This window comes from Phragmites australis, chromosome 2 (genome assembly GCF_958298935.1).
Source record: "Phragmites australis chromosome 2, lpPhrAust1.1, whole genome shotgun sequence".
Classification (NCBI taxonomy): domain Eukaryota; kingdom Viridiplantae; phylum Streptophyta; class Magnoliopsida; order Poales; family Poaceae; genus Phragmites; species Phragmites australis.
In genome coordinates this window covers 44,164,822-44,185,608 of record NC_084922.1, presented here as the reverse complement: position 1 = coordinate 44,185,608, position 20,787 = coordinate 44,164,822, and the positions used below count along the sequence as shown (strand labels likewise).

General features: G+C 45.4%; 3 protein-coding genes across 3 annotated transcripts; all 3 read right to left on the bottom strand.

The window, feature by feature from the left end:
- Positions 1–548: 548 nt before the first annotated feature.
- On the bottom strand, positions 549–2,557 carry LOC133909129 (elicitor-responsive protein 1-like). Its single transcript, XM_062351423.1, has 4 exons — positions 2,123–2,557; positions 1,865–1,930; positions 1,127–1,265; positions 549–949 (listed from the first exon to the last, which is right to left on the bottom strand). Exons 1-4 carry the CDS (start codon positions 2,187–2,189, stop codon positions 757–759), a joined length of 465 nt encoding a protein of 154 aa, XP_062207407.1. The 5' UTR covers positions 2,190–2,557; the 3' UTR covers positions 549–756.
- A 1,543-nt stretch (positions 2,558–4,100) lies between these two features.
- LOC133909127 (triosephosphate isomerase, cytosolic-like) lies at positions 4,101–8,121 on the bottom strand. The gene is made up of 9 exons (XM_062351420.1): positions 7,790–8,121; positions 7,626–7,701; positions 7,388–7,511; positions 6,757–6,841; positions 5,427–5,559; positions 5,008–5,102; positions 4,747–4,825; positions 4,473–4,555; positions 4,101–4,345 (listed from the first exon to the last, which is right to left on the bottom strand). Exons 1-9 carry the CDS (start codon positions 7,829–7,831, stop codon positions 4,292–4,294), a joined length of 771 nt encoding a protein of 256 aa, XP_062207404.1. The 5' UTR covers positions 7,832–8,121; the 3' UTR covers positions 4,101–4,291.
- A 406-nt stretch (positions 8,122–8,527) lies between these two features.
- On the bottom strand, positions 8,528–15,554 carry LOC133909126 (transcription factor MYB3R-2-like). Its single transcript, XM_062351418.1, has 9 exons — positions 15,309–15,554; positions 15,024–15,211; positions 13,381–13,432; positions 13,026–13,083; positions 12,095–12,189; positions 11,881–11,984; positions 11,162–11,290; positions 9,237–10,473; positions 8,528–8,957 (listed from the first exon to the last, which is right to left on the bottom strand). The coding sequence occupies exons 2-8, from the start codon at positions 15,185–15,187 to the stop codon at positions 9,252–9,254; spliced, it is 1,824 nt and encodes a 607-aa protein (XP_062207402.1). The 5' UTR covers positions 15,188–15,211; positions 15,309–15,554; the 3' UTR covers positions 8,528–8,957; positions 9,237–9,251.
- Positions 15,555–20,787: the final 5,233 nt, after the last annotated feature.

Below are 20,787 nucleotides of genomic sequence, written 5' to 3'. Positions count from 1 at the left end.
GGTCGATCCACGTTGAGCGTCGCCATCGTGCCAGGGCTCTCATGTTTGGCACGACGGCGTCACTGCGTTTCGCCGGGGTGGAGAAGGGCTGGGCACTCGGCACTCTGCTGCGGCGCGTGATGCTTCGGTCCGCCGTGCCGAACGCGCGGGTGGATCTGTTTGTTTGGAACGGCCGCCCGGCTCGCCCGCATGGCGCACGGGACGAGGCGGGCACCCCGGCGGCGTGGGCATCCGTCAAGCGGCGCGGGAGCTGCGTGCTGTCATGCCAAAGGCTGCGGCGGCGGCGGCGGCGGCACGTGTAAAAAGTTCGGGCCGAAACCACAAAGTGGCCTGGCGGCTTGCTGGATGCGCGCGCCTTGGGCAGTTGGGTAGGAGCTCGTAGGGACCGGCGGTGGGACGGTGGCAAGTCGATAAGCCTCGATGGAGCTGGGCAGCTGGCCAGGGATGAAATGAAACGAAAATCACGTTCAAGAGGAACAAAGAGTTGGTCTATCACCATTCATCCCTCGTGAGCATGACACCCCTCGAATCAAAGACCCAAAAAGAAATTGGTCATCAACAATCTCTAAATTCATGACGACTCAAAGTCATACGGATTTGACGGTTCTTGAATATACATGTAAAGAGCCAAGAATGTGACGTACATTTGAGTCACATCAATCTTAAGCATAAGCTGCTGTTGGTATAAACATTACATCCAAGCTGAATATTACTACTAAGCAACGAAAGAACATCGAGGTTCATTACCCACATCTTCTACTCATTAAAGCTGTGACTCCAGCCTCCGAATTCTCCCCCATCTTCCTGTACCTGGGCGGCGGTGAAGCTGATGCCAACCCTGATCTCGCCGTGGTACGTCTTGTCCGCGAGGACCACGTTGTGCTTCGCTGTGTTCAGCTGGTACGTGCCGTGCTCCGTGCCCAAGCTGATTATATCCGTCACGTCGATCCTGCAACAAATGCAGAAAAACCGCACGGGTTAGCTAGACGCCTAGACCTGCACAGTTGAAAATATCCTCCCTTTGCTCGCGGATGCAGTCAACTATTCTGGAATCTGGAGCGGCGGAGAAGTGGGATCAGCGACACCAAAGCTTAGAAGGGTCGATGCGTTGTTGACAAGCACTCACGTTGCTTCCCCGAGGAAGTCGTCGCTGGAGAAGTGGTCTTGGTCCATGATCCGGAAGATGAGCTTGTGCTGCACGTTCGCCGCGGAGGAGTTGATCTGGAACTTGAGCACCTCGTTCCAGCACGGGTTCCTCCCTTGGTCTGCGATACATACAGGTCACGGCTCATTTAGTTAGGGGAGATCACAATTCACCATGAAAACTGAATAAATTGTGTCAATGCCAACGGTGGCTCGTTACTCCGTTCTAGCTTAAAAATTGAGCTCATTTAGGTAAGAGCTAATATAAATCTAATTCGATGATTCAGCGTAATTGGATATTTTGATAATACCATGCTTTTACTAATAAAAAAAATTAACGCCGCAAACGTCATATCACTACCCTAGCCGATGGGTAGCAAATGAACTCTCATACTGAATGCAGATTAAAATGTTAAAACAATAATAAAATATTACTCTATTTAGAGACATATAACTACAATTAATTACTTTTATATCACGTATTTTTCTCCCTAAAATAACCCTAATATTATCATACTACTCATATATACTACCGGTAAAAAATGAATAGTATTTTAACTAATTTAAACTGTTAGACTTAAAAATAGATAGGTCATATTAATTTTGGATCACCGTAAAATTTCTATAGAAATTGGCCTCTTATTTAGGTTGCGTTGGGGGTAAAACCGGCACGCCCTCATCGGAAGGAAAGGAGGGGAAGATGATGTATGCTAGCACTCACCTCGGGCGACGCTGCTCTTGCGCTCCTGGCTCCGGTACTGCACGACCACGTACGCGTCCAGCTTCCCTGCAGGATCGGCAACGCGACGTAAGCACAACGTCAGATCAGGATCACTCGCCGACCCGCCGCGGGCCGCACCCGCCGAAACCACGAGGGCGAAACGAACACGAAGAACCAACAACAGAACACGCGAGCGAACGCGATTCGCGCGCGAGTGATGAGAGGCGAGGCCCTTCCCACGAGAACGAAGCCACCCACCTAAGAAATCGTTGCCGGAGAGGCCACTGGCGTCGACGAGATGCACCTCCAGGACGCCCTTCCCCATCTTTTTTTTTTCGCGCCTTCTCCTCTCGGACTGCTGCTGATCTTCTCTCTCCCGGTCTCGGGCGCGCGCGGCAGCTCTGTCCTCTCCTCTCCTCCTCTCTTTCCTGCTCTCTCTCCTCCGCGCGCCAAGGATAAGATATCATCCCACAGGGTCCGTGATCGCGTATATGTATAGCGCCATAGGCCGTGTGCTCCTGTCCCTTCCTTGGCTGGCGCGCCCGAGTCAAAACTCTGAAGCAGTCGCCATACGTGAGAACTCACGCCTTTTCAAGCTGCTTATAATGGCGGCTTCCCTTGCTTGGCTCCTTCCTCCCTCCTCACAGGCTCACACAAAGAAGCACTGTCCGTTTCTTATGCCAACTTGGCCTAAGAAACGTACGTCTTCGAGGGAACGACCCCAACTACAAGTAAGCGAGGAGTGTGGGTCCGTGCCAATGGGTGCCATGTGACTCGTCGACCTGTAAAACGAGACGTATGTGCTTGTGGTTATTATTTTATCGGACCACGATTCGTTTATTTCCAACCCGTATGCACTACGCTACGCACGCGCGACTGGTTGCGCTGATCGACGGAGACTTGTGCACTGGTGTGTGGCCTGTGATCAGTACCTAGAGAGGTTTGATCGTTTCAACGTGTGTATCCTTGGCTACTGGCTAGACGACCGTCGAGTCCCAAGACTCCCAACGCGACGGGATCGAAGACCAAGATCGGGGATGAATTCGCAGGTAGGCCGCCGAGTGTGGAGACTCCATTTAACTAAGATGACTAGTATGTCTCAATGGTCACGTCAGGCGTTTGGGACCGAGCTCGGCCTGATTGCTAGTGCTGATCTCATCCGTTCCGGTACTTAACCGGCGAGCTGACGAGGAAACGTAAAGACTGGAGAGCAATAGCATATCAAATATATATGTGCAGGTGGAAGATTTTTCTTTTAAAATAAATAAACTTGCTTTGCAGTAGGTATCCCGTCAAGGGTAGTGATGAATCTGTGTGCCGTGGCCAACAGCTGCTGGCTTTAGTCACGACTTTTATTTTACTTGGAATTGTTTATTCATGACTTTGTATTTAGTAGCGTAATTGCAACTGTGATGTACGGTGATGTAATTAACATGCCGAAAAGCGCTCTGCAGAAGACAAACATGAGGCACTTTGTTAATGTCTAGTGTGTGTAGGTGTGCATATGTTTAAGTAGATTCTTAGCAGCTTGAGAAACGTAAGAGACCGTTTAAAACGTTCATTCATCCCAATGCATTTTTCACGAAGAGTATTAAATACTCCTTCCGATTATAAATGTAGGTCGTTTTAGATTTATACATAAAAATTAAGAAAGTAAATCAAATGATCTTGTTGCCCTTCATTTATTTTGCATTGTAAAAAATAATTCATTCATTTATTAAAATGATAGCATTTATTAAACAAGAGCAAGATGAAAACAAAAGAGAAAAAAGATGAAAACAAAAGAGAAAAAAATGCATAGAAGTTCGAGAATGACTTATATTTAGAGAATAATTGATGAGGCTAAAACGAAATACACTTGTAATCAGAGGTAGGAGATCTTTCCATTGCAGCTTAAGGCTCTTATGAAAATACTTCGTGATATGGCATTATTCTCTCTCTTTAAACATCTATTTAAACATCCTTGCATTGTACATGCTCTTATAAAATTGGCTGTACTGTTACTTTAATATAATCCTAACCCTTCGCAAAAAAAAAAAGTCCTGTACGCCATCAAACATGTGAAGATAGAGCAGAATTGTGCAGCTCATGAGCTCGCGCAGCTGGCGAAGCGAACGAAGCATGCGACAATGTGGCATTGGCAAGCTCCAGTGTGTTGAGCAAATTATTGCTCGGGATTATAATTTTAATTCTGAGTAATAAATAAAGCTCTCTTTTCCCCAGGAAAAAAACACACTAATTCAGGTAACAGACTTCTTCGAATTTGTGCATAGATGCACGGTTCGATTTATCCAATTATCACCGGACATAAGCATCATACACAGACAATGCACACTGAATGTAGAATAACGCAACAAGCTGCTAAAATGGCATAACTTTTTAAAGATCAGCAGCATTCACTTCTACAAGCGGGCTGCATTCGAAATACTAGGCAGGTGAAGACTTGACAGTCGCAGACCTGATGATGTCCACAAATTCAGTCTGCAAAAGCCAAAAAAAAAAAGAGTTCTTATCAGCTACAAGGAAAGCGCTGAATCAGATCACAGAGTTTTTTTACTACTTAGATTTTGTTTATACAGATCTCATCGAGAAGAGATAGGGATAAGACCTTCAATGAAGCTCCACCAACAAGGAATCCATCGACATCTGGTTTAGCCGCAAGTTCTTTGCAGTTAGCTCCATTTACAGACCCTAGAAACACAAATTTATAACACAAAGGGGTCAGATCTAGTTTAGAGCAGTGGGAAGCTAACTGTGATCGTCTATGCAATAAATTGATAGTAATAAGAGTTATTTGGGTTATCTTCCATTCACAGAATCACAATTACAGAACTAAATCTGAAGAACCCTTTTGATACATTGCAGTTCTAAATTGGTAGTACCTCCATAAATGATCCTGGTAGATTCAGCAACTGCAGGACTAACATTAGTGTGGAGCCACTTTCTCAGACCATCATGAACCTAAATACCATGCGAGTTTGAAAATCAGAAATAGTGGAATCAAGAATCATTGATATCGATTTGTCAATCAAGAAGGAACTATCAGATATATAGGCAACACAGCATTGTCTAATACAAGTAATAACATGTGCAAAAAAAAAATGTTAATCATGCAGCAATTATTCCAATTTCAGAAGGCATACCTCCTGAGCTTGAGCAGGGGTTGCAACCTTCCCAGTTCCAATAGCCCAAACTGGTTCATATGCCAATACAACGTTTGTCCAATCTGATATCTTCTCTGAAAAAAAGGGAGCAGTAAACAGTGAAATGGGAGAAAAGAGACTGCTTCTTTTTCCGACTTGCTGTTCAAATGATAATCTCTTTCATACTTCATGCAAGTTCATTCTCATCTGCCAATATGCTCTACTATCTTTCATTTTTTATTTTCACAAGACACTGATTACTCCTCCAGGATTTTGACTAACCAATGCAAACGCAATAAAAGGAATGAAGCAGCATTTATATATTGAAGCCTATACCGAACATAAACATGACTTGATAAGATGTTAAAGCAGAAAGGCAATGCTTATTCAGTGGAACATGCTTAATGATAGCAAGTTACCTGCAATGGCCTTAGTTTGTGCAGCAACAACATCCATTGTTGTTCCTGCTTCTCTCTGTTCAAGTGTCTCACCAATGCAAGCAATTACCTTGAGACCTTGGGACAGTGCATACGCAACTTTATCAGCAACGAACTGTTGTCATGAAGTGAAATTACGCAGTTAGTAAAGAAACAAAAGACTTTCAGCTGGAAATAGAGATTTAAAAAGCTTGATGAAAGAACTTAATAAACTTAATCACTAGAAGGCTCAGATACTAATTATATTTGGGACACCGACTGAATTCAGATAATCAATCTTCACTGAGTAAGCAACTCAGATTTTATGCTAAGTTACAGAGCATCAACAGTTCAACACAGAATAAACACGTTACTCTGAACAGTGAGCACAATCACATGATTCCACCACCAAAGTGCACGATTGGTTAAAAAGAATATCAAAACCCCACTCATAAGGCCTGGTTAGATCAAAATATGACAAAATGGGGGCCATATATAGCACTTTTTTTTGCCAGTTCCTGGCCTAGCAACAGCCATTGTCTCACCCAGTGGTGGAGCCACCACCTGGGCGGCGGCGGCTGAGGGAGGGAGGGGGGGGGGGGCTGCCCTTGGTACCCCAGTGCCAATTTTCCAGGTACCCCCATGTCTCCTGCAGACTGCAGAGGCCGTCAAAAACCTAGCAGCAGCAGGCCAGCAGCGTATGAAGTATGCGCTTTAGGAATTTCGCTTTTTTCTTTTTCCCTGAAATTTGATTTAATATTTTTTTTTCGATTTCTAGCAACTCCGATTGTCTCTAGCAGAGTATAAGAAAGATGAAATCATTACAATCATCATATTTCAAAAGTGCAGCCACAGAAATCAATGTGATCTACCTTTTATGAGCTCTGTATTGTCCTACTCTATGTTTATTCACTAGTTTTAGTTAAAACTTAGCAATTTGGAACTATTTTACATGAATACATCATTAGTGTGCTTATAGCACTTCAATATTTTGTGAGTTAAAAAAGTTTGCCCCGAGTCCCTTAAAATCCTAGCTATGCCACTTGTCTCACCAGAGGCAAATCCGATTGCAGTGGCGACCAGGTTTTTGAACCCAAACCCTGATATCTAAATAAAATTAACTTCAACAGTTAATTGATGCAATCAAATGTGACACGAACAGTCAAATATTTTCAACACATGTCCACTAATTATCATGACAGTTCCTTCCAAGTTCCAAGCATCTAGCAGAGTAGCAATAACACAGGAACATAAACAGTCAATACAACAGATAAATTCGAGCAGATCAGCTAAAACAAATCCAACAGCCAAGACAAAATTTAAAAGTACTAACATCATTTGATTCGCCCAGCAGTGCTCTCCGCTCAGAATGTCCCAAAATGACCCATGGCACCTGCAGGTTCACCAGCATCTCAGCACTGCAATAAGAAAACAGCAAATATTAGTGAGTTGGAGGCAACATTCTGACACTGGATTAACGTAATGAATGACTCTGAGGTCTGAATCGATGATACCACTGCAGAACCTCCACAATAACCACAAAGAGTTGGATTATTAGTTACCAAAACAGCAACTTTTTTAGTACATCCCACATCACTAGTGAACATTCCCAGGATCCCATCTATGACCAGAAAGTCAGAGACTCAGCGCATTTATTGATTTCAAATACGAAACCACTGATAAACACATAAGAACTTTTCAGTAAGCATGCAAATCTGTTCCCCGCTATTGAATCTGGAACCCCTTGCTACAGAATCAAGCCACATTTCCAGGAACTGAAACCAGACCATGAACTGGGACATGAAACCATTTGTCATCTGCTCAACACCCTGTAATCTGTACTCTACACTAATTTAGATGCTCACAATCAATCTGACCGAGCGGGCAAGCACTAGATTCTACCGCATCTATCAAAACACGGGACCACTGCAATACTGCACATCAAAACAAGAGGGAAAAGCAACCTGATCTCGCCGGTGAAGGCGCCGCCCTTGCGCACCCAGCAGTTCTGAGCGGCGACGGCGAAGTCCAGCCGCAGCAGCCCCTTCACCTGCTGCAGGAACACGAACGGAGGGCTCACCACCACCTCTGCGACGCGCCATCGGAAACCGAACCAGAGATCAGCATAGATCGATCCAGTCAGTCAAACCCCAGCCGAAACAGTTCCGCGGTCGCGGGGAGACGAGACTTTAGACGACTCACCGACGACGTCCTCCGAGGGCACCTCGGCCTCGTTGAGCACGGTGACGATCTTCTTCACGTCCTCGCCAGTCCCGTTCTGCACGCGCGCGGCGCGGCGGACGCCGTCAGAGATCAAACCAAGCCAAGCTTCGAATCGAGAGGGGCGGTAGTGTTTGGAAACTTACGCATTTCCAGTTGCCGCCGACGAAGAACGTCCTGGGAGCCATGGTTCGTCGTGCGCGAGGGGAGGGGAGGCGAGGCGAAGCGAAGCAGCGGCGATGGAGACAGTCGAGTTCGGCTGGCGACTTTGTGCGCGCGTGCTGCGAACTGAACCGAGATGGGCGGTTATATCGAGGGGTGGAAGGGAAAGCAAACAGGTGGGCGGTGGCTCGGCTTCTTGGGGCGGAAGAAATAATGATTTGGGTTGCGCCTTGTGCGTTTTCTCCGATGGCCAATGATGCCGCGGGCGCCTATGGGATGGCGGAAGCCGCGGAGCCAGCAGATTTGGAGAGGCCATGTATCAAAATTTTCCCCGCAGCCGGGTTGGCCTGGAACCGCGGACCAGTGACCAAGCGGCTGCCGCCGCCGTTTTCAGAGCACTCATAAATCATCGAGTGAAAAATCGAAGGACAGATGAGCTAGGCATGTCAATTGTCAACGTCACACCATCTCCGAGAGAACAAAAGTCAACGTCACACGCGGACCAAGATTCAATCTGAATTCAAGTAAACAAAACTGTAATCTTATCGATTAAGCACGATAGCATGCCTGATTCAGACATGCAGCAAACAGTTTGCTTGATTAGTTCGCAACAGCGAAACATGGAATGCCTTCAACCAGTATATAAGCAGATAACATGCCATCAACCATGAAACCAAGCCAGATGCCTGTCATAAATAGTTTCTTGACCAGCTCTTGCCAGATTTTCGACCGCAAATAAGGCTTTATTATTACTACAAAGAGCAGACCCTTGCTGTTAAGAGCGATGCACAGATAAAAAGGAAAAGAAGAAGAAAAATTGACATTCCAATGAGGAAGCTCTTATTCAGCTATATGTTTCTACTTTCTAAATGTATTATTCTTTGTACACAGCTGTGGTCTTCTACAATCTGAACTCCTAGTTGTAAGTTCACAAAATGCAACAAAAAATGTAAGCTTATATGTAGTGTCATTTTAATTTAGACAGTCTTTGTACACCCTGATCACAAAAAATGACAGGGTAATCCATGACCCTTCTGTACTTGGTACGTCATTTCAATTGTGGAAGGCTCTTTTCTCCACTGGTGGTGCTTGATTGGCATTTTGGCTCGAACCGAGACAGTTGTGCAAAGCTTGTCAGTTCGGAATCAGTTCCTGGAAGGCAAGGAAGAAAAACAATTATGAAAAAAACCCCCATAAAACTAGGCAAAACTAGGTATCTTTTCTTTGAAGAAGAAAGGCACCCATATTCGAGTCAAAGAGCCCACATTTCCGTGCCAACAGAGCTAGGAATAGTTCGTTTTAAAAAATGAAGAATCGGGAAACTAAATTCTACATACTGACTAAAAAGCGCATCAAGCCTTCTAAACAGACATCCAACGACATGCACCCAAGTGCAGGAATGCATGGTTAAAAATGTTAACTATGGCATACCTGCACATTACGGAATTAGGTTACATCCAAATCGATTGTGTGCACAACATCATTGGTTACAGTTTCCAGCTGGGTAGCATGTTCATTAAGCTCCTTTTCCTGCGTTCTTGGGGCATCCGTGATAGAATTTGTGCCTTGAGAATTATGGCAAGGAGAGTTCAGAATCTCAGAACCAGAAGTATCCAATCCATCTGCTGAAAAATTTAGGTGTTTCTCAACTGTCTTCACGGCAGCCATTCTTTTTGACCTGATCTGATGCGGTGGTGAAACATCAAAGCTCCTTACAGAAGTCAATAACCCATCAAGAGGACCCAATGACAAAAAGGATGCAGTTTTAAAAGACCGCGGTGTATCTGTAGTAGCTCCCTTCCCATTAGGAGTGTAAAAACTATCAGTGCTTGCTCCACCAATCTTCAACTCATTATCTGAAGCAGGTGTTGATTTATCACGTTTTCTTCTTCTTAATATTGAAGGGGTACCTCGAAAGCTGTCGGCAGCACTCTTCAAAATTGAATCAACAGTTAGCGGACTTGGTACTTTTCCATTCGTTGGAGAGGGAGAAGTATAACCACTCGGTGACATTAGACCATCCCTGCAATGTTGTGTTATCTTATGTGCACTATGATGCTCAGAACGGAGTGGGGAACTCATAGGGGCCATATCTTCCACGTTAGGAATCGGATAACGAAGAGGACCAAGGGTAGAATGCACCTCATTCTTCAAAGATGATTCTGGCCTACTTTTGGGTAGCGCAGATTCTAATTGAATGGCACAGACCTCCCCCACAGGATCAGGTGTGGAGCTAACCTCAAAACCCTTCTCATGAACAGAATCAATTTCAAGGCCCTTGTCACGGACAGAGTCACTTTCCAGACCTTGCACCGCTAAAGTAACAGCAGAACCATCAACTAGTGGTGACATTTCATATGAAGCTAGAGGCTGTGCAGTTGGTATGGAAAGAGAAAGGAACCCTGAGCAGTCCTTGACAGGTTCCAATTTGTATGCCTGTGAAAGAGGGCTCAAATTGGAATGACGAGCTTTTCCAGGGAGATCTTTTGAACCAACACTTGGCATCTTGTTCAGATCAAGATGGTTATCAGCAGCCATGGGCATCCTTTTATCCTTGAAATCATCACACCCAATTAGCTTCGGAGCTGCAAGAACATTGCTGGTACTGTAGACATCTAACTTCTTTCTCAAAGAACTGTTCCAGTGATTCTTTATAGAATTATCGGTCCTGGAAAGAAAAGATACTATCAGCATGGTTCCAGAATCCAGAGTTCCAGACTCATGTGAAGTGCAAAGGGAATCCCAAGGTTCTATACCGATAATTCTATATAAGTGCACCCTTTCAAAATACCAATGGAATTTCAACGTTTACAAAGAAACAATCAAGAGTTTAAGACCTTCACAGAGACATGGACCAGTCATAAACAAAACTTTGAAAATTAAACAATGGATATTGCAGTGATGTGTTCATGACACGAGGAAGTGATGCCTATAATTCACATCATTCTCTGGAGCATTCTGATCTTACAGCATCCTGAGATAGACTCTGGAGTATGCTATTCGTTATTCAAATCCATGCATCCAGCATGGTATTTATAGTATGATTAATTTATAACGGCGTTTCCTTTTTATCTGAACAAACAGGGAACTAACAGCCAGTGAAGCAATCACTGGAAAGCCATGCCTAACACCGTGTATCTCTACTGAACTGATCCAGTGGTTTTACAATTCTATACAGCTAATAAAGTACAGAGTATATTCCAAAATAAACTATCAGGGCACAGTTATGTCTTATTCTTTAAAAAGAAAAAGAAACTGATGACACATGTTGTTCCCACATTTTAACAAGTCAGATATCAATAATTGCAAGAGCACCACTCAAAATTTTCCAAGGAAAGTAAGCTGTGTAGAAGTACCTTCCAGGAAGAACTTTTGCTATTTCTGCCCATTTATTCCCATATACCCGATGAGCATTAATGAGTGCCCTTTCCTCCTCAGGGGTCCAAGCATCTTTCCTTATTTCTGGATTCAGATGATTATGCCACCTACGTATAGTATTGCGTCAAGCTTAGCTCCAGCGTATGAAATAGGCAATGAAACTTAATGAAACTTATAGACAAAAGGGAACCAGCCCAGCAAAACTTAAGTTTGTCAGCCAAAGTTCACAAACTAAGGGAGAGGGTGCTGACAACAAGCCGTACCAGGTAACGCGCATAGAAGAACTAAAGCTATACGCAAAAGGAGGATGACTTCAACAGAAAGGAAGACTGATTACAAGGGTCATTCACCCTGACAATTTTTACAGAAGAACAAAAGCTTTGCTTCTGATGAGATTCCTCACATCGTCCAACAACTTCCTCTCCTTCTCAGGCAATAGAATGTGCCACTGCTGCACAGACTAGGCTACAAAACTAACTAGGAATGTACCCCTTCAAACATAAGTTACATTTTCGGATGCATGCAGTCAAATTTTTGAAACTTCAACTATTGATATTTCCACGAATATTTAGATTGGATATATGACAATGAAAAGTGCATATTTGTTTTGGAAAGTACTTCAATAATATCAATTGGAAGGTTTACCACAATGATACACAAAATTTTGCGAATAATCTGTACATGACCGAATGAATACCTCTCTCGACATTGCTTGCCTATGCGGCCAGGCAATGACCTTGATATGACAGACCATTTTGTCGGTCCATACTTGTTTACAAGGTCCATGATTTTATCATCTTCCTGTAGAAAAATGACATAGATATAACAACTTCCTCTAGAAAAATGTCATGGATGCAACGTGCAGAAGTTTTTTTTTTATGTGAAGTGAAGTCAACACTGCATTTACAAACCTCTTGAGTCCAAGGGCCTTTGATAAGCTCAGGATTAAGAACCTTTTGCCAGCGATGCAAACATTGTACCTCTGTCCTATCAGGAAAGTTTTCAGCTGCATAAATAGATACAGATACCTTCTGTGAGTTCACCATACACCTAAACATATAAGGAAATAACTTCCAGAGAAGTTTGACATTTCTTTGTCTAGCCAAAACAAGACATGTGCATGCCTGTACCAACTAGCATCCATGAAAAATAGAGATATATGCCATAGTTCAGCATTAAACAGCTAGTCCTACTATAAGAGCACCAATAACTGCTCTTACTTTTTGCTACCCCATTTTCCTCGGTCGGAATTTGTAGACACATATACTAGTATAAGCAGGCAATTGGGCTGTTAATACAATTAACAATATGCCAAATGCATTAAATTCAGACCCTTAGCGCAGTGTCTGTGGAGTGTCAACAATGGCAAGAGGGCACCTTTGGGGTTATTATACACGAAGCAAAATCTAACCACATATTCTCTTGAGATCTGTTCAAATACACAGTTGATTTTCACGTCAAAACCTACTGCTAACATTCCTGATTCATGCAAATTTCCTAATAGTCTAAAACCTCTGGTGCACCATGTGAATTGTTAACAGTTATTTTAACCTCTACTACTAGAAAGGTACAATAACATTGGTTGCAGTGTTCAAAACAACTATTTGTTAATAGCAAAAAGACAGTTAAGTAGAGAAAAACAGGGGGAACCATGTTTGACTTCAAATGGTAAGAAGTATAGAGCTATATATTAAAGAGACATGTCTCCCTACTTGATGGGCACACTTGAGGCTTAAGAATAGCATGGAATCATACTACATACATTGCCACAAATATGTGTGAAACCTTATTTCTATAAGGACAACTGAGTATATGAGTTGTACAGTGGAAAGAAAAGGCAACCTATTTTTTTCCAGTTTCTACCCTTGAAAGCTTCAACTGCCTTCTGCAGTGTTTCATCCTGTTGGCATATGTTGAATCCAATTAGTAACAGTTAATAGCTATATTCAAAATGATCGAAAAGAGAAACTTCTAGCGAGAAAAATATCAACAGACAGTCCATGAACAACGAGGAAACACGAATGATAAAAAGAACAAAAGAAACTTTCTTGAATGGTGGCTTATGAAACTGATGCATATGTTCACATTAGATAGATCAACAAATCAAACTAGACATTGACACTGAATTTTAGCATTTATGCATGCCATAGACTATTAGAGTATTAGGTCTTTACAATAAACAAAATGAGATAGTGACCTCTTCTGGTGTCCAGCCACCCTTAGCTCGCCTTATGGGCCCACTTGTTCGCCTAACATAATGAAGAGTTTATTAGCAAAACAAAGGCGCATAATTATCAACTGGGGGCATGAAATACCATACTCGGTGCCAAAAATTACTGATACAGCACAAGTATACACTAGCACAAGCATAACAAAACAACTAATCCCCTGAAAATTTGTGAAATACAGCTACTAACACAAGTGGAATAATCTTACACCAATGAAATGACTCTCTTGTATACTCAAACACCCATCACTTCTTGCCACTGTTGGAAAATAAAAAATGACCGTTCACGTTCATGGCACCATTCATCACTAAGGGTATGTTTTTAAGGGGGCAGTCCCGGCCAAACCCTATTCTTTTAGGGTGGGCTTGGGACATCCAAACAAGGAATAAAAAAATAACAGTGTTGAGGAACAACTGCCTAAGAAAACCAGGACTGAGGTTCTACATAGCGAAAACCAGGACTGAGGTTCTACATAGCGGTCGGTGGACCATAGTGGATTAGCTTCAGGGCAGGCACAGTATTCATCGGAAGCTATATTCCTATATTGAAACAATATTCATAACTTTGAGTTATATATGTATATTTATAGCCTTCTTAGTGTCAACATAACATGGAATTTATCATAAATTCATATATCAATTTTTTGCATAACTAGTATATATAATTATATATTTTGAAAAAAATGCAAACCCGCCACCACCACTAACTAAGCCATTATAAATGCTATATAATCCGCTAACATCACTATAATGGCCTCCATTTTGAACCATTATGCTGTATAGTTACCCCACTACTGCTACAACAGGTGCTCTAGCAGTATTTACTACTTAGCACCTGATGAGAAGTTGAGGATCACATTTTGTACAAGGCAGAAGTTATGAAAATAACGAACAAAACATATCTCCAACACTGCAAGCCGGCCATACTAAGCTACTAAAACCTCAGTAATCATGAATAACACGCAAAAAAAAAAAAAAAAAAAAAAAACCCATCCTTGCCATCAAAACAACAACTACTGCACAAACACAAACAACTGAGCATTGCAATCACAGCAGTTCAAACATTCATAACGTAGACATGCCTAATAAAGCCTATGCCACTGAAATAACCACCACAGCACACTGAAACATCATCTGAATAAAGACAGCATGCATGTATTGTTGTTCCTTAAACTCATATGAGTTCAGCATGCGGTCTATTGCTGTTCCTTAAAACTCATACGAATCCAGCATGTGGGTTCATCATAAGCAAGCAAACTGCAACAGCTAAAACCTCAGGGACCCGATTCATCCAACAGAAATCCCTTTCTCATCTCAACAACCACCAAAATACCCATGTGCCGTGGCTACACTAAGAGAGCAATCCTAGCGGCGAGAACTACTCAAAATTACAAGTGAAACGCTCATCACATCACAGACGAGGCAAATTACCCATGAGAGAACCACACAACCACCGCCCATCCATAAAGGACCATTTTTCTCGCCCCGAACACCCACCGCACTAGGGCACAGTCGGAGCAAGCATGCAAACAAGGTAAAGCAAACGGTACAGCCCAACGTTGAAAGCCCAGATCCCTCCGTGGATAGGACCAACCAAGGGCAAGTAGCCTCACCTCAGACCGGAGATGGAATTCGCCGAGCTAGACACCGGCGGTGACATCCTCGACCGTCCTCCACCGCCATAGCTGCTGCCGTCCGACACTGACGAGCTCGACGCCGCCAGGGGCTGCCGGTTCTCCACGCACCCCTCCTGCACCACCTCCGCCATCGCCCCCATCACCAACTCATCACCACCACAAACCTAAAACCGCAAAAATCACCATCGAGGAAACCAAACTTCAGATCAAATCCCCCCAGCAACCACCCCTCGAAACAGATCGAACGAAACGCCGCCTTACGAATCTAGCGGATCCCAGATCGAGCGACTGGGGGATCGAATTGGGGCTCCGGACAGCGAATCGATCGGCGGCGATGGGCGGGGGGAGATGGCGCGAAGGGAGCGAGGGAGGGATGGGGCTCGAAACCCTAGGAGGGTATAAAAGAGCAAGCTTTCCGCTGCCCTACCTCTCTCTACGGCTTTGGTTGGATGTCAGGGGTGTTGAAGGGGAGAGAGGCATCTTTCAAAAAACCTCGCCCGTTGAAGGTCAGGGGGGAGAGGAGCAGGGGAATAAATTACTAGCCGCCATCTTTTCCGAATCGGCCCCTGTAGTGTGAAGTTATTATCTGCTTCGTCAAAGAAAGGGGAAAATACTCATTTGTTACTTCAACGTCATAATTATGGTTAAAATTCAGAGATGTCGCTTTCATCGGGCTATAAGAAGATTTAAAACGTGCGGTCATATATATAATCACGTCTCTAAGATGATGCAAATAGACGCCAAACGCTTATCGTCTGCGGCATCTGTTTGTAACGTCCTTTTTTGCAATTTTCGAAGCGAGGGGGTGGAATATGAAAAGAGGAGAAATGCGGATCGGAGACGGAACAAAACGTATGACGGCCGCCACGGCCGTCTAACGGAGGGGCTGACGGCGTCGTCGGGTGCCAAGCCATCCTGGACCATGGCCTCACGGAAAGCAGCAGTTGTAGCGTAGGCTAACACACCCGGTTACCGTTACAGGCCGGAAGTTTGAACCCCTAACGGCTCCTCCTGTGCGCTAGCGCGACGGAGCTGGACCCGCGCATCTAGCCGTCCCGGTTCTTCTGCGAACTCAACGGGGACTCCTTACGAGTTTTACATAACCATCAAGCTAACGTACACGTACTTGTGAACAGTAAATCAGACAGCTATCATATCTTTATAAATGAACTGTTACAGGAAATCCATCGATCCGGTTTACCAATGACTTCAGTAAAAGTTATAAGTAGGATAACCATTTATCCCGATTACGTATTTATTTGTAAATAAATATTTAAATAGGATAAGTTATGGATATAATTTAGTATTTATGGGTATATTTGTGAGTGAAAAATACTACTTGAGGGGTAAATCATTATAAATATAAGTATGAATAAAACATACATATACATGCGAAACTCATATACCCATATAGTTATCTGACAGGTAAACTCAAACCCTCTAACCTATAGCTTTCCTCCTCATCCACTCACCCACTCAGCCTACCAGCCACTCATTTAGCTCGGGCACTCAGAGCCTCGTCTACTCAATCTCCCCGCTACCCCACCCCTTGCCCCCTCTACACTCCTCGCCCCCAGCAGACCGTGTCGCCGCCTGCACCCCGCTGCCTCGGGTCACGTCACCCTAACCCACCTTGTCTCGCCGCCTCGTCGTGCCGCACTGCCGCCTCGATTCGTCTCGCCTCGTCCCGCCATGCCACCCCACTGCCCCGCGCCGCACCGCCCTGACCTACCTTGTAGCGACGTGCTGCCCCACCGCCCCGCCCCGTACCGTCGCCCCGACACATCTCGTCCCGCTGTGCCGCCTCACGCTACCCCATCACCGCGCGCCGCGCTGCCTGCCGCCCAACACTGCCATGCTCGTTGCCCCACCTAGCCTCGTCTTATCACTCCATACTGCCAGCCTTCCCAACCGCTACACAGGTAAATAGGTATATCTACGGGTGACGAGTTTGACGCTGGCCTTTCGCCCACGAACATTCGCAGGTAAAAAATCGGCAGATACGAATATAGATAAGCAATATCTGTAACCCACCATATCCGATGGACATCCGTGGCCAAAAGCTTCGGTCAGTGCACAGATTTGAATATTCCTAAGGGAGTCTCCATCATTGGAAAGTGGCATAAAAAATGTGTTTTATGCAGCAAATTATCATCTTTACGCCACCGATGAAGCGGTTACATCATGGAGGGAGCTGAATCATAGACTTGGAGAAATCTCTCATTTGTGAAGCCAAATGAAGCACGCAGAGCATACAGCAACTGGCAACTGCAGACCAGCGGAGATTAAAACCAACCTCATGTTCCATACTTCCATTTGCTGGAAGTGACAATAATGTTTATGGAACTACAATCTTTTGCTAGATATGTCGCTTCTCTAAAATTTGATTTGATAAACATGTATCACAAAGACAGCTTCCAAAAAGGCTATTCCAGTAAAAAAAAATTGGTTATTCCTCTAAAAAAGAGGCTATTCTAGTCAAAATCACATGGATAGGAGGAGTCTCATTTAGGTGAAATACTATACGGGAAGGATATCTAGAGTTGCGTTTTCTGTTGCCTGGAGAAAAGAGCAGGCAGTTAACAAAACCTGAATGAGATGGTTAACAACCTATCATTGAGCATAACAGGAACTTATTCAGCATGTCAATGGTTGACCTTCGAAAAACAAGAAGAAGAAAAATCAAGCTTGACAACAACTTGGTAGCTGTACAACAAATCAATTGACTGTACATGACTAAAATCTACTTTTCAAAGAAAAAATGTACTGACATTTGTCTCGTAGAAAAATGTCTGAGTACATGGATCTTCATCTTCTTTTTTCCGAATAACCTTCAAAAAGGGTTAGGAGTTCCTACAATTCACTAAAAAAGAAAGGAGTTGACCCGGTTTATGAAGAAAACCGGGTCTAAAAACCTTACAATCGTACGGTTTATTCGAGATAAAACCGGCAAAAATCCTGACAACGGCAAGAAATGGCCATGATAGTCATCTAGGGTGACACATCACCACACACCTAGAACACACAAACAGCGGAGTCCGACATGAGTCATTGTTGCAACTTGTCACTAAAACGGCAAAGCAGCTCCGACTTCCCTCGATAGACCCCAGCCTCTAACACCCCTGATGCCACACCCAAACACACAGCAACCACCAAGACATCCGCAAGAGAGAGCTTGTCGCATGTCATCGTTGCAAAGCTTTATCACACCCCACGATGAAGCAGCTCCGACTTCACGCAACAAACTCCCTAACACATACCCGCCAACCACTGCGAAGCAAGAGGCAGAATCGAGCGTGTAGAGGCCTCGTTGAACGTCCCAGCCATGCGACTGACCGGGCACCAAAGCAGTGTGGGACTTTCAAGACGACGCCTTCAAGAAGGAAGTGACGCCGGAGACGCCGTCGTCGCCCGTCCAGGAATTTGGACAGGGTTTTCACCCGAAGAGTCCCGCTGGGAGAGCGAGGGGGCACCACGACTGCGCCCCCAAGAGGAAGAGCGATGCCCAAGATCGTCGCCGTAGTCGGCACCGGTGAACTACCGAGCGAGGCTTTCACCCGGAGTCTCCCCATCCCCCTACCGCGAAGATCCATAGGCTTGTCGTGCACCACGGCCTCCACCACGAACAAGAGGCCCCACCGTCGCCGATAACTCACACGTGGCTTCGCCACTGCAGCCACCACGCAGAAGCCCAGTCGGAGCAAAAAAGCGGCCACCGGGACTGCCAAGCTCCATCATCGTGCGAATTTGAGAGCCACCGGGCGCCACCACCGGCCGCAAACCGCTAATGCGCAGCTGACTGCTAGAACCAACACTCGCCTCCGTGCGCCCCCAGCACGACGAGCCAGCCGCCAAAAGCCACTGCACACCGCCGACACACAGAACTTGCAACCGGCTGCCGCCAGCAAGAGGACAGGCCCTCGGGCACCGTCCACGCATAGAACACGGATCCAAGGCTGTAAAAAACGATCGGATGGGCAGAATGCCGAACGGCAGCGCTATAAGACCAGGCCCCAACAGTGCGCCATCGACCCGCACCCCGCTACTGCAGGACCAACGTCGAGCAAAGATCCATCGGCCGCGCGAAAGGAATCGGCCACACCAAGGTTGGGCCGCTGTGAATGTACGTGATGTCGCCTAAAGGAGTGTGAATAGGCAATTCATGAAAATTAAAATTTCACCGCGAATTACAAATTTTGGATGCTCCGTGTCAATTTGGAGACTCTGGGGTCTGGAGGTTCTGAGCTCAACCTGGATAGTCTGGATGGCAGGAAATCAAAAACTAAGAACACCTAAGCAAGCCTAATTGAATCTAAGGGTTACCACATGTTTCAAAGGAAGCTTAAAGATATTTTTTTACGGACCGCATGCAGCTACAAACTCGCAAACAAATAGATCGATCTATTTTCCTCAAAGATCAACTAGAACGAGAAAGTATGCAATAAAGTAAAGGAGACACAATTTTGTTTCCTGAAGTTCAGGTCAAACGATCCTACATCTCCGTTGAGTTGTTCACAAAGAGCAGGGTCTCTTTCAACCCTTATCCTCATCAAGAGATCACGTAGATCGAGCTAGGGCTTTGTCGGAGGATTAACTCCAGTCGCAGGGATCCCGAGAGACCCCTTTTTAGAGATTCGGCCGGGGGGATGATCCTGAATACGTTCGTCGGAGAAATAAATGAGAATGAATGCAACGGCCGGTGGTGGGGGTGCTGACCTAGTGCAAGAAGAAGTAAATGCACCGGAATTTAGACAGGTTCGGGCCGCACAGGGGCGTAATACCCTACTCCTGTATGGATGCTATAACTTTCCTGAGGAAGTCCCTCAAGGATGTTGCGGGTTACAAGAATGTTGGTCTATCTAAGAGCTTGAGGCTCCCTGTTCTTCGGCTGGAACTAGGCTTAGCCTTCCTCACAGTGTTTCTCTTGCGCTGTGTTCTTCGTGTATGCTCTTGGTCTCTGTTTTGCTATTCTTCGTCTCCTCTTTTTCTTTTTTTGCCCTATTGCTTCTGTGCCGTCGGCTACTTTAAGTACCCGCCGGCCGCGACATGCCCCGAATGGAAGGAGGGGGCACGAGTTCCGAGACGCCATAAATGGAAAGGACGTCATCATTTCCTCTGGGCGAAGTGACCGGGGGTGAAAAATGCGTCGCACGCCCGGTCATCCGTTACCATAAATGCCCTGGCAACGGGCGCCGTGGAGGGGGCCCACCGGGCAACCGCAGAGCAACCCGGCGTACCCGCCCTGTCTTGTTCCCCTGCCACAGCAGCGCGACAGACAACGCCTTGGTCCTTACGACGTTATCACGAGACAAGCCGGATGGCACGGGACGGGACCCGTGCAATTAATAACCCCACGCCTCTCTGCCAAAACATGGCAGGAACTGACGCTGAGCGCGGCGGGAGCAGTTGGAGGCGACAGGCCACGCACGCTCATTAAATGCGGCTTCAGGCCTTTGACTGGTCGACACCTCATCGGTGGGTCCCTCGGGGGCTTTTCTGGGTCATCGGGGTGCCGAGTGCTCGGGGGTACTGTTCACATCCCCGAGCACTCTCTCCCAAGAAAGCCTTTCCTTGTCCTCGGGGTGCCGAGTGCCCGGGGGTACTGTTCACCTCCCCGAGTACTCTCTCCCGAGCACTCTTGTACGGACCCTCGGGAAACCGAGTGCTCGGGGGCTGCCGCGTGCAGCCCCGAGCACTCTCTCCCGAGCACTCTTGTACGGATCCTCGGGGAACCGAGTGC